The sequence below is a fragment of the Falco biarmicus genome, chromosome 2 (genome assembly GCF_023638135.1).
Source record: "Falco biarmicus isolate bFalBia1 chromosome 2, bFalBia1.pri, whole genome shotgun sequence".
Lineage (NCBI taxonomy): Eukaryota > Metazoa > Chordata > Aves > Falconiformes > Falconidae > Falco > Falco biarmicus.
In genome coordinates, this window is record NC_079289.1 from 114,189,536 (window position 1) to 114,202,314 (window position 12,779).

The 12,779-nt window shown below is 46.7% G+C and overlaps 1 protein-coding gene across 4 annotated transcripts in view; it reads right to left on the reverse strand.

Annotated features, from left to right (window-relative positions):
* Positions 1-4,106: 4,106 nt before the first annotated feature.
* The window catches only part of PTGFRN (prostaglandin F2 receptor inhibitor), a 72,634-nt gene continuing 63,961 nt past the window's right edge, over positions 4,107-12,779 (reverse strand). For all 4 annotated transcript variants that reach the window (XM_056328268.1, XM_056328266.1, XM_056328267.1 and 1 more), the window contains 2 exons: positions 9,003-9,308; positions 4,107-7,738 (listed from right to left, as the gene is read on the reverse strand). In XM_056328268.1, the coding sequence (XP_056184243.1) occupies positions 7,572-7,738; positions 9,003-9,308 (473 nt within the window). In that variant the 3' untranslated portion in view covers positions 4,107-7,571. The remainder of the gene's footprint in view (positions 7,739-9,002; positions 9,309-12,779) is intronic.

A 12,779-nucleotide genomic window follows, 5' to 3' on the forward strand; every position in this document is an offset into this window, starting at 1 on the left:
AACCGTAAGTTATGTGAGCATGGTTGTCACAGAGATCTGGAGGACCCATCGTTCTGTCTCTTGGCTGAATGATGCCTGCAGCTATCTGCTGCGGCTTCCTTCCTCCCTCCCTAGCCCATCACTAGAGGGAGTTGCCAGTACCTTGTTTCTCACAGCCCCCACTGGCCTGGCCAGTGTTTTCATCCATTTGTCTTGCCCAGTTCTCAGGTCTCAGGTGAGCTGCACTTTCCTTTACAGCTAATGGTGAGAAATGGGTGTCTTCTGGTTCTTGTTCTAAAACGCATGTGTCAAGTAGGTCAGATAGATACCTAAAGGATGTAATTTATCTCAAAGCCAGGGTGGCTAGCCTGGGTGTTACAGATGAATCCCATCATTGTTATTGTGAGAAATGACTTTGCTTCGTACGAGGTACAATGCTCAGCACAGTGGTTGCCTGTCTGGAACTCAGACACTGAGCAGCATTTGTGTTATGACAGCAAGCAGCCGCTCAGGAGAAAGAAGTCCAAACTCGTCTTATTTAGAAAGAAAATCTCTCCCTTCTGCTTTGGCAAAGGAAATGTGAATCTCTCTTTGGAGTCACTTCCCCACCAGAAACACTGAAGTGTCCTGGCATATTGTCTGGAGACCTTGTGAGGAATGAGACTACAAAACACTTGTGTGCGCCTGTGTGGTGCCAGCCTTGCAGATGATCTGCAGTGGGCACTGGGCTGGAGCTCTGCAGCTTGAGCTCGCAGCAGGTGATTCAAGGATACGCCACAACAGAGCCCCACTCTGTCCCAGGGAGATGAGCACAGAAGAGCACGGTCCCTTAGAGGTGCAGAGAGACAAAGGCAAGGAGAGAGTCCTGAAGGGAAGAACAGGAACCAAAAGAAGGGAGGCAGAGGGAACGAAACAGTAGAGAAATGAACAAACAAGGCTGGGGACAGAAAGGAGGAGGATGTACGTGAACACCAAAGGGGAGGTTATAGCCCTCCACTTGCATTCAGAACCTGCGCTTGGCTGTAGCCACATACAGCTTTCATATATCCAGGCAGATGCTGAGCAGCATGAATATTTTCCCCGTTTACTGTAGCCCCAGCATCCCAGCCATTGCACACCATGCCCAGCACCTTTGTCGAGCTAAAGTCAGCACAAAGGCAATAAAAGCCACAAAGCCAACACCAGTCCTGTCCTCTCAGACACCTCTGTGAGCTCTTGGATGCTCAGTAACTGGTACATTCATATTGCTAGCTCTGCTGGAGCAGCTCTGGAGGCATCCTCCTTTCTCTCCAGTCCCACCCTTTAGGAGAATTTTGGGAATTTAGCATCTTCGAGACTCCTTACCATCTGTTGAATATGCCAAACCATTGGCAGGATCATAGAAACAAGGAACCAGACAGAGGACGTAAGCCAGGTTAAGCTGCCAACAGGAAACAGAACTTCATGTCCATCTATCTGCAGCTTCACTGTTCGCTTCTGAAGCCAGCAGAGGTGTACTCAGACTAAGCCTGTGGGCTAGTCTAAGGCCCGGTACATGCTGGAGTTTATAAAATCCCACACGAACAAAGCATGATATAACACTAACTTGCTTTCACAAAGTCTGCTTTGGAAAGTCTTGCCTTTCTACCCCCTTGGCAGAGATGGAAGCAGACATGCACTTACACTTCTGGCACTTTGTGGAATGCAACTCGGCTGCCAGGGAGAGGAGAACAGCATGTCTTTGTGGCAGCTCTTCTGAGGGACCTGGAAATCCGCTGAACCTGGCTTCCTCAATAACCCAGGCATTCCCCTGGAGCTCTCAATCATCTGCTGGCTACAGCCTAATGCCGTTTTCCACAGTAACAGAAGGAGATGCCTGGCAAAGGGCTGACTGATAGAAGGCTACGTGCTGTATTTAAGGTGTATTTACCTTGCACAAGAATGAGTGGTGCCTTTTTCTTCAGTTTGCGTGTCCCACAGCTTCAATCAGTTGCTAAAGGCTCTTCCTTGAAACACCATCTGTCCCGATACCTGCTGGGCAGACCTCAGCCCCCTGCAATGAGAAATGTAGAAGATCCCACTGAAAAGGCAAATGCCATACATTTCCTCGGAAGATTTGCATGACCTGGCTTTACCTTCACATGATAAAGAGCAGGCAGGTCTTTTCATGCATCCTACTCAACACCAGTCAGCTTCAGCCCTGCGGAGGTTTTAGGACTGGCTCTGATCTGAGAGGGCCGTCAGCCAGAGCCATCGCAGCACAGCTAGGCTCTCGTAGAACACGTGCCGCCGAGCACATTGCCTGAGCCTGATGCTACGTAAACCGCTGACCTCTCAGGCTCTGGCACAAAAGCGCTTTTCAGGCTGCCTCTATGGCAGTAGGCAGCTAGATACCCCTATGGGCAGGTAGCTGAGCTGAACCCATAGCAGATACAAGGTGATGCTGGAGACTCAGTAACTCCCGTCATTCACTGCAACACTCAGGCAGTTACTTGCAAGTATCCCCCTTCATCTCCAGGCTTCCAAGTTTCGGCTTTCTTTTTTATGATAAAATCCTAGCATGCTTACAAGAACACTATTAAGATCCAGGTCGCCCTGGAGGGTGGGGGAGGCAAGAGGATTTCATAAAACTAATCCAAACTTACCAGTAAGCTATAACCTGCACAGCTAGAGGCCAACAACTGCTGTCCCACAAGCATGCCACACTTTACTCACAGATGCGTTAAACATCTACAGCTGCCAGAGGCTCTGCTGAGGGATCAGAGACCATTTATGATGTTTTTCTACCCCAGCGGATGGTCTCTGTCATGCCTTAAGAACTTACAGCTTGGTGCCACCTCCCAGCTTCCTGTAAGCGTGCTCTACAGGGGACATCTTTCCATGTCAGCTGCAGCATCACCGTCCGGAAAGAAGCCAAAGGTACATGCTTTGCTGTCAACTGGCCTGCGCTGCAGCCACCTCGGACCGAGCACGCACCAGTGCGAACACAAGCCTGCCTTGCCAAAGCCTGTCTTGGCCTCCCAAAACCACCTCTGCCCGAAGCAACTTCTTGTTGGAAAGCAAGCGTGCTGGTTCTGGCTGGGAGAGAGGTAATTTTCTTCATAGCTGGTATGGGGCAGGTTGGGGTTTGTGCTGGGAACAGTGTTGATAACACAGGGCTGTTTTCGTTGCTGCTGAGCGGTGCTCGCGCAGAGCCAAGGGCTTCTCTGCCCCTCACCCCACCCCAGCAGCCAGCGGGCTGGGGGGCACGAGGGGCTGGGAGGGGGCACAGCCGGGACAGCTGCCCCCAGCTGGCCCAAGGGGGATCCCAGCCCACACAGCAGCATGCTCAGCACATAAACCTGAGGGAAGGAGGAAGGAGAGGGGGATGTTCAGAGTGATGGCGTTTGCCTTACCACGTGCTGGAGCGCTGCTCTCCTGGGGATGGGTTGACCCCTGCCTGCCCATGGGAACTGGTGAATGGATTCCTCGTTTGGTTCGCTGGCATGCGGGGATGTTGCTTTACCTATTAAAGTGTATCTCAGCCCAAAAGTTTTCTCACTTTCACCCTTCCAATTCTCTCCCCCATCCCACCAGAGGGGAGCGAGCGAGCGGCTGGGTGGTGGCTTGCTGCTGGTTGGGGTTAAACCACAACAGGTCACCTCCTCGCTGCACTATCACCGTGTCCTTACATGGGTGCTGGGGGGAAAACATCTTAAATTCAGCCATCAGTAAGGTAAGCAGGAAGTTTACTTCCAACATTACCGATTTTTTCCTGGTACCTTGAAAATGAGAAACCTCAGGAAGGGTTCAAGGAAGATTCAACACCTAATGCCCAGGTTTTACAGCAGATATTAAACACACACTCCTGTGACTCCTAGCCCTAGGTAATCAGAAACTCCCCCAACAAAAAGGTTGATTTACAGTGGGGTAGAAACAGGTCAGACTCAGAAAACAGTTACATTCCCCAATTCATCACACAAATGTGGGCAAATAGTTCAAACTTACTGTAAAATAGAGTTCGTGCTTATTTTACAGGGTAAACAGTGCTGGAAACAGGACTGTAAGGTTGACATTTCATACCCTTGCCCCAACGATGGGGTCTGCATACATGCAACATGCAAGGAAAGAACTGCCCACACACCTCACACATCCAGACAGCACAGACATAATCAAAAAGGCTCGCTCTTTATTTTAAACATAAAAAGAAACATTTTACACAGCATTGTTAGAACTATTCAGTACCTGCATTCCAGGATTGTGCCAAACACTTTATTTTATAACTTTGAAATTAAAACAAAAGAAAGAAAATATCTTGCCCTTCTGCTATATGATGTTCAAGCTTGTCCTGGATCAAAATTCCAAGTGCCTGGAGGAATTTACCAGCATAACCAGGAGATGTGGCAATGCGAACAGAGGAAGATCAACGTGAGCCCTTAGGATACTTTGACAATACCACAGGTTGCAGCAGGGAGGATATGGATGTTTGCACTGCATCTCAGGCAGCTTACTCTTCTGATACTCTGCAAGTTTAATACACAACCAGATGCACACACACCTCCACTCACACAAACCCTGGTCACACAGGAAATAATAATAATAAAAAACATGAAAAGTGACCTAGCTTCTTTTTTTTTTTTTTTTTCATTAGAGATAAGATTCCCACTCTATTTTAAAAAAAGGGGATAATACAAAATTGGCACAAGTAGAAGGAAATCTGGCAGGTAAATATTGCCCCTCAGCTCCTAGCCTTCCAACTACAGCAAATACAGGGTGGAAGGGGATGCAGCGTTGCCTTCCAAGGGGCTGGCAGCTGGATGAGCTAGTGGTGAACTTGCTTCACTTGGAATGACAAAGATGGTTTGTTACGGGCCATGAAAGAAGGTCAGCATTAGCTAAGGACATGGGGATCTTTCACTAGAGGTGCAGGGAGCCCTGACCAAAATAACCCTGAGTTTTTTCCAGCAGGGAGAAAGTGTGCTATGCCGTGTGTTTGCGAAGAGCTGGCGGTTCCCTGCTCATTCATTCCCTAATTATTGCATTACAGTCACCATCCTCTTCCCCTAAAACTTAACCAAGAGCACATAAATGAGGTGTCAGCCTGCGAGGACAGAAAGTGACTGATGCTGTGCTTCAAACTTCACCACTACTACCACCCCTCCCAAGACGCCCCAGTGCCACAGGCCTTCTGTAAAGAAAGCAGATGTTAATGCAGGAAGGAAGCTGCTAGATCAATGTGGGAAGGACAGCCAGCATCCCAGCCATCAGAAGTGCATTCCATAATGTCCAAGGAAAAAGCAAGATTTCACTATAGCAGACAGACAGAAGAAGAAGAAAAATTCTTGCTGTCAAAGTAATATCTGAGTGAATAATTTCCTCAACTCCATTCCTCTGGGAAAAGCATCGCTAAAGATTTCTGTGCTTTCAGTGTGGAAGCTGGAGACTGCTTCTGCCCTGTTCCTCAGCAGAGGCAGCTATGTCTGCCTGCAACACAGGCCTTTTCAGAGCTCTTCCAGAAAGAAAAACATCAGACCAGAAAGAAAAGTTGCTATGAATGTTCAGGCCAAAGTCTTTCAGGGGTTTATAGGTTTCAGGTGTCCCACGTGAAATGTCTTAAGGAGTCAAATAACTTGCAAGCCCCAACTCTGCAAATCAAGTCCATTTTGAAGATGTCTCACATTCAGCTTTCAAAAAATCATTGGACACCTCTGAATACCTATATATATGTATGTGACTGCACGTGGGAAGCGAAACAGTCTTCTAGAAAAAAACCCTCATACCAGCCTCAAAACAAAGGTCACAATGCAACACAGGGGGGAAAAAAAACCCAAAACAATAACACACAACACCCAGACTGAGAAAACTTACCACAAAAAAACCCAGTTTTGGAATAGCTACAGTATTGAGTGCAAGGTTCCACAACACCAATGTGAAATGAAGCCTTCATAGCAGATACTAGACCTGCAGCTCCTCTGGAAAATGCAATGGGATGAGCTATTAGTAAAGCAGGTTGTCTAGTACATAACTAACATCTAGACTGGCTGCTGCACACCACAGCCACTACCTCCCATGGATGCTCTCCTTCAGTATCTTTTATCTTAAAAATATCTGGAAAGGTTTGAGCCCTACCTACCCTTAAGTCCACATTTCTCACCCTTCCTGATGTGAGCCAAACCCTGGCTGTGACATCAGACTGCGGTACAGCCCTACTTCCTTGTTTGTTTATATACAGTATCTTTATTCTGACTTTTATTGCTTAAAATACCAGCTGTGCTGGGAAGACAGAACTGCCTGAAAAAGGAGCTGCCCCGCTCAGGAGCCAGGTCAGCGTACGTGGAAGACCAGAGCAGGACTTCTATTCTATAGCACCTAGGAATAGGTCTCAAACCCAGGGGGAAAGCCCTGCTGCAGGCCCATGTACGAGACCAGGACCAGTGGAACCTGAGGGATTCTTGCTGCCCTCTTGGGCTTGCTCCTATTCCTACCCTGAGCTGCACTTCAGCTGCTGCAGATATCTCAGACTATGCTCACAGGTTCAAGGGTTACCACTGAGTGACTGGCAGAAGCAGCACTGCAGTCTGGTCTGTGCATTTGGTAACACATAGTTTACAAATCTTCTCTAAACATGATCAGCTGGCAAACTGCAGACAAAGATCCATCTCATTTTTGTTTTTTTCTACCCATAAGTCACACCATCACCAGGGGGGCAAGGTCTCCCACTTCTCTGCTGAGGCCAGCAGAAGGCTGGGCCTTGTCTGGGGACACCACGTGCTCCTCTGCCACAAGCAGAACAGGGTCTCAGGCACAATGTGAGCTCTAGTGGGAAGAAGAGAAGGTGGAAGCGTGGGAGGGAAGGTGGCCATAAGCAGACATCCAACAAATGCTCATCTGAGGACTGACCCTTCAGGGTTGCCAAGTCAGCCCCTATTCACCCCAGCTAAGAGCTTTGAGCACTGGAAAAAAAAAAAAAAAAGTGTCTCAAAGACCTTCAGGCAAGTTACGTTTTGGGGTTAACTGCAAATCCTTTGACAGCCAGGGAGGACAAAGCATGCTGACAACCATAAACCAATTATTTCCTGGAACAGCCTCAAGAGACACCAGCAGAGGAACCTTTTCTTCAACCTTCAACCCAACACAGAGAAGTCTGTGAGATACCAAGGTGGACAGAGAAAGGGAACAGGATGGTGTGATGGGGGTAGAGGGGAAAACTAGATCGGTTAGTACAATGGAAGTCTAATGCTTCTACCACCCCCTTCATTACCCTGCCCATCATGCTTTCACACAGGGACATCTTTTCAACACCAAGAGGGTGGGAGGAAAAACCTCACCAAACAAACAAACAAAACCTTAGTCATTTTTGTCACAGGGTCCTGCTGAAAGAAGGCTCAACAATTTGCACATTAGAAGGACATGATCCCTATGCAGAAAGTGCTGCTGGAAAAGGAGAACTCTGAGTCGCTAAATATGGCCTGAATGCTCTCAGGACGTGAGGTGTAACAAGGAGAAGCTCGAGGTCCAGGCTGAAATCAGAGAGGAAACACACTGTATTGTCTGGGCCTGTGAGTGAGTGTCTCAGCACAGTCCGAGAGCCCTGTGAGTCTCTCCTGAAATGCAAGTGTGTCCAGCTCCCACGCTCAGTCCATCTCCATCGACATTAGCCGGCGACGCTCTCGTCTTGTTTCCTGCACTTCCTTCTTGCAGCACCAACGGGAGCTGCAGTAGCCAATGAGGCAGGATAAGAGTCCAATGACAGTGGCCAGACCGATGCCAATCAACAGGGGATACTTGAAAGCATTCAGAACTGAAAGAGGAAGGCAAAGTCATTAGATAATTACGGAGAAATTCAGAGGTCCCATTCATTTGTTCTTGTCTAAAAAAGGAGAAAATCCCACATTATTCAGTCATGGGCAGATTAATTGTTTCAGAAGGAAATTAAACCAATTTTCCTTCTTGATTTCTGTCTTTTGAAGTTTGGAAAATTGGTCTTTTACTGGACTCCCTTACCTCCTCACCCTAATTATTTCTCTAATGTTTCAAAGCCTCAAGGAGGCTGGAAGCACCAGAGGAGCCTTGGAGTGAGATACCAAAGCAGAGCTAGTTCCAAGATGTATCCCATTACCTACCTGTTGCTCCAAACAAAGGCCTTGCAGAGTTTCCCCATCAGAGGCGGACTATGGCTGCACACTTCGTAATATGTTTCCAAAAGGCAAGGAGTGGACTACTTTAAGTTTTGCTTGATTAGAACTACTCATACAATACATTCACTACCACTCAGCAACCCTGTCTAATCAACCTCCGAAGTTGGTACCTAAACAAGAAATCTGATTTGCACTACTGTTCCGTTACAAGGCAGGGTCAAGAGCTATAAGGAGTTTGAAAAGTACAGTTACAATGGTTATCTGCACAGTAGGGAGAACAAACCCTTCTGATTCCTTTCAAGTTCATGGGACTTTCTAATATGACCTTTCCTGGAAACGCTGACAAGCAAGCAACTAGTTCAAAACCTCTCCTGCATTAATCTTCCTCCTTAGCTACATGCTGAATGCAGCACCTAGTGTGCAACTTGCTTCTCATGAGGTATAGCAACACCTGCCACTCAGGTTGTAAAGCAGACAAGGCATTAAGTGTGAAGCAGCATGTCTCGTTAGGAGAGAGGGGAAGGAGTCAGAGCTCTCACTTTCTGTTCTCAGCTTTGATGCTAACCACAACACTACGGCACACCCTGTCTGCAAACCAAGGCTTCCTCCTGCAGGCAGCAGAAGGGTTAATACTTGGAGAGAACACTATGCCTTGATTGAAAGATGCTCCAGCTATGCAAAACATCACGAAGAGATGGTCAGGAAAGAACATACTCCAGTATTATGACTGCAATCTGTTCAGGTCTACCTAGTCTACAGAATCTGGAATCAGAAGCTGTGAACAATAGAAAAGGATAAACACCACCACCTAATGAGATTCTCACAGGCACCTTTAAAAATAGTTATGGGAATATTTGTCACAGAAAGATATAACAAGGTGTTTAAAAAAAATAAATAAATAGTGTAACACATGTTGCAATCTCTTACCATCCATTTTCACAGATAGAAAGATGGGTTTGGCTTTGATGTCAGGCTCCCGCTGCCATACACCGGTGGCAGATCGCACCCACGGGGTCACTATGCAGTAGTGGTTCCCAAAGTCATGGTCCTCACAGCCATGCACACGGAGCCGGAATTCCAGCGGGCTGATTCTTTCCAGGCTGAGATCACTGCTGCCATTTCTCCTGCTCTGTGACACAATCCCTCTTCGGTCCAGTGAGGCCAGCAAGATGGGCTCTCTGTCCAGTGCAAAGGAGCGCACAGCGAACCAGGAGACATCAAAGGACATATCATCTGCATTTGTGGACAAAGAATTTAGACATATTGGTGAGCTCTGAAAAGTATTCACAGTGCTGCTTCTTGGCAGAAGGATTAATCAGCAGCATAGCCAACACTGGGCCTGACAGCGGAAGAAAAGAAGGAAAAGAAAAAAGACAGTGCCCTAAACGTGTCCTTTCTAGGAAGATTCAAGTAGTGAACTGCAATGAAATGCACTGGCAGCAAGAATGTAGCTGCACGGGTAGGGTGACTTACCACAGGGACAACAAAGAGGAGACTTCTTGCTTTCCCACCTGCTATCCTAAAATTTGTGTTTAATCTCTGGTCTAAGTTTTCACCAAACAGACCTAGTGTCATAAGAAGTTCTACAACTATGCTGAACCCACAGTGAAAAGGGAGTGGAAGTACTAGGTATTTGCTCGCAGAGGGATTTGCAATTGCTATCTTCGTGCAGGGTCTATGCAACCACAAAGACAGAAGGCTCTTTCCTGAAGGCCCCTTCGTTACATTTAGTCTGCCTAAATGAATACAGTGTTTCTAACACAGAGCACACAACAAAATTTCTACAAAAGCACAAAGCATTCTGGAGCAAAGCCTGACCACTAGGCTTGAATACATTTTTTTTTTCCAGAGTTGTGGGTTACTGTCACACATCATCAGGCATTATGCCTTGTACAAGTTTTACCACCCAAGGAGATAGTCTATAAAATGCATTTGCAACACCTTCCACATTTAACATAGCTGACAGGCAGAGTTCATCAGCACGTCTAGCTTTTTCCACGTTCATGCAAGATCCTATTGATCCCATTAGCAGATCCCAGCCAACTCTATTAGGCTGATGTAGCTGAGTATCTGCTTTTAAAATCACTGCTATTCTTTGCTAACACGAGCCCAGCAACACCTGTCATAGAGTCTGAAACCTGGCGTGACCCAGAGCACAGAAAGGAAAGCCTGCTCACTTGTTTCATCAACAGCTCTTCCCTCCTGGCACGTCAGCAAACTGATGGGCCTAAACTGGAAACAGAGTTTACTATTTCTGTCCTGAGCTTCAGGTACTTGGCAGAATGTGTGCATAGGGCTTAACCTGGTCACACCTAAGGCGGTCGCAGTGATTTTGGTGATGTATCAAACCTCCGTTTGCTAGCATTCAGATGTCTGAAAAATACAGTACTGGCAACCTGACATTTAAAACCAGTCTTTCATCTAATTGTGTTTGCTCTTCTCTAAATTTTCACATTTGAAGCCCTAAACCTGCTGCTGTACTGAAGTAAAGGGACATCCTCAGCTCTGCTACTTGAAGGACAGCATCAGCTGGCCAGGTAGAACATTCCTCCTTACTGCAGACAACAAAACCCCCACTGTCTGGGATCTAATTAACTTCCTCTTAAGGTGCACTGGTTTTACACACGTCTTCAAAAACAGATCAAAAAGAAAGCACATGTTACTACCGGAGATGCTGGCTGACCGAAATGTTTTGGGACACCAGCCAGTGTCCTGCCCTGCCTGCCATGGCCAGGTGCTCCAGGTGACAGCACAGAACCTCAGGAGAGCACCCAGACTGTTTTGCAGCCCTACAGCAGGAGTAGGTCTCCCAGTCCTACACAGGGGTCCAGCGTAGGTCATACGGACCAGCAGCCCTCAAAACAACCACTTCTGCCTATCATACTACAAATACTACTATTAGTTACTTGGCAGAGCACCCAGACGGTTTCCTTTGAAATTAAAGTTAATAAAAATTACCATAAGCACATGTTCGGTTATCGGGACCAAACAGCCCTCTGCTTTGTGTACTCATCCAGCTGTCTGTGGGAAGCGGGGCCTCTACTGGAGAGAGCTCCCTTTCTATAAACTAATCTTCATCTCTGCTGCCTGTTTATGCCAAATACGGTAACAGCACCGGTCCACAGGCAGGCACGTGGGGAACAACCAATTCCTTCCAAAGATCATCAAGACTGCCATTAGCTCTTGTGTTTCCAGGTACCATAGGGAGCATATGGACACCTTCCAGGCCAAGTCCAACTATGCTGAAAACACCACTTGCACTTGCTAAAAAAGGTTTAAACAATAAATTTAGATATCAAAAAAAAACCCCTCTAGCCTTCAGATTCCCAGGCAACTTGCTACCTTTGAAGAATTCCTTCTTTTCAGTCTCGGTTAATTTGAGGTTCCCTTCCCTCCACGTACAAAGATGAGTGCAGGCACTTGTTGTCATTTTGAAATAGCTGAATCTATCTTCTGTAATTACAACATGGGACAACAGTATTATGCCAACATATTTTATTAGTCAGTATACACAGTGTGCAATTAGTGACTCACTACAGACAGTCAGAGGGAGGATTTGGCTCCGAGTACTCTTTGTCACTATCCTCCTTGAAACAGCTTAACATAGCAAAGTCACCTGATTCATTCTATACATCTCTAGTTTTCATGCAATAAAAACACAGGAAAATTTAGCAAAAGCAGGACATAAATCAGGTGCTTTCTAAAGGTCAGTGATGAACAAGCCTAGCAGCTCCCAAGTGCTAATATATATATGCAGTTTCACTGCCACAGAACAGGTCACAAACTAGGCTTCCCAAAAGTATCCGTTCCATTCCCCACACACCTTGCATCAATGTTGACAAGTCACTCTTCCAATTTTTGTCCTCAATCTACAAAGACCAAACCCAACCACAAGAACCTCACTCACACTTAACACTACTTCTGAAAGGCTTCTTTCACTGGTTCCTTCTGTGCTCCACAATGTTGTAAGTAGTGTGGGACACCTGGAAAAGGTGCCCCATGTTAGAGGAAAGCATAACATCCCAGCGCCAAGCTCAGAAGGCCATCAAGGACCTCAGTGACCCCAGGTCATGCAACTCAGCTTTCATAAAGGAACACAAAGCACTGGGAGCTGGATGCTTCAGAGCTCTGTGAGCAGCGTAATAGTGGTGCTGTGCTTCCTCCCCTCCTTGGCGAGGATCATCAACATGTAAAGCACATCTCTACGCACATTTCAATTTGACACACAGGACTAAGCTGTCTGGGTCTTAGCTGCTTCCCTGGCCAATCACTCCTCAAAACAGGGAATCCTATTTCTAGACCAGCTCTTAGGAACCGTACACTTCCACTGCTTAGAATGGAGCTCTCTCAGCATCTTGTTACAGTGCTGAATCACAATTTTGAGACCCTTTTTGTTTACTACATTTAAATGAGGTTGAATAGGGCTTCCTAGAGAGCTGAGCAAACCACTTCAAGCCATACAAGAGGTAAACAAGCTGGTTTTGTTAAATTCTCCAGAGTGCCCACTGGGTCTGTCTGGAGCAGATAAAAACCCATCTCCTTTCAGGCACAGTAAGTAATACTTTTAAATCCCTAAGCACACAGCCCAAGAAGGGGTGATCTGGGAAGTCTGGAGAGATCGTTTGTGAAAATGTGTATTCAACAGAAATATCAGAAGCAGCTTTTATATCTTCAGGGCACAGAAGAACTACTATTCCCCCCTGA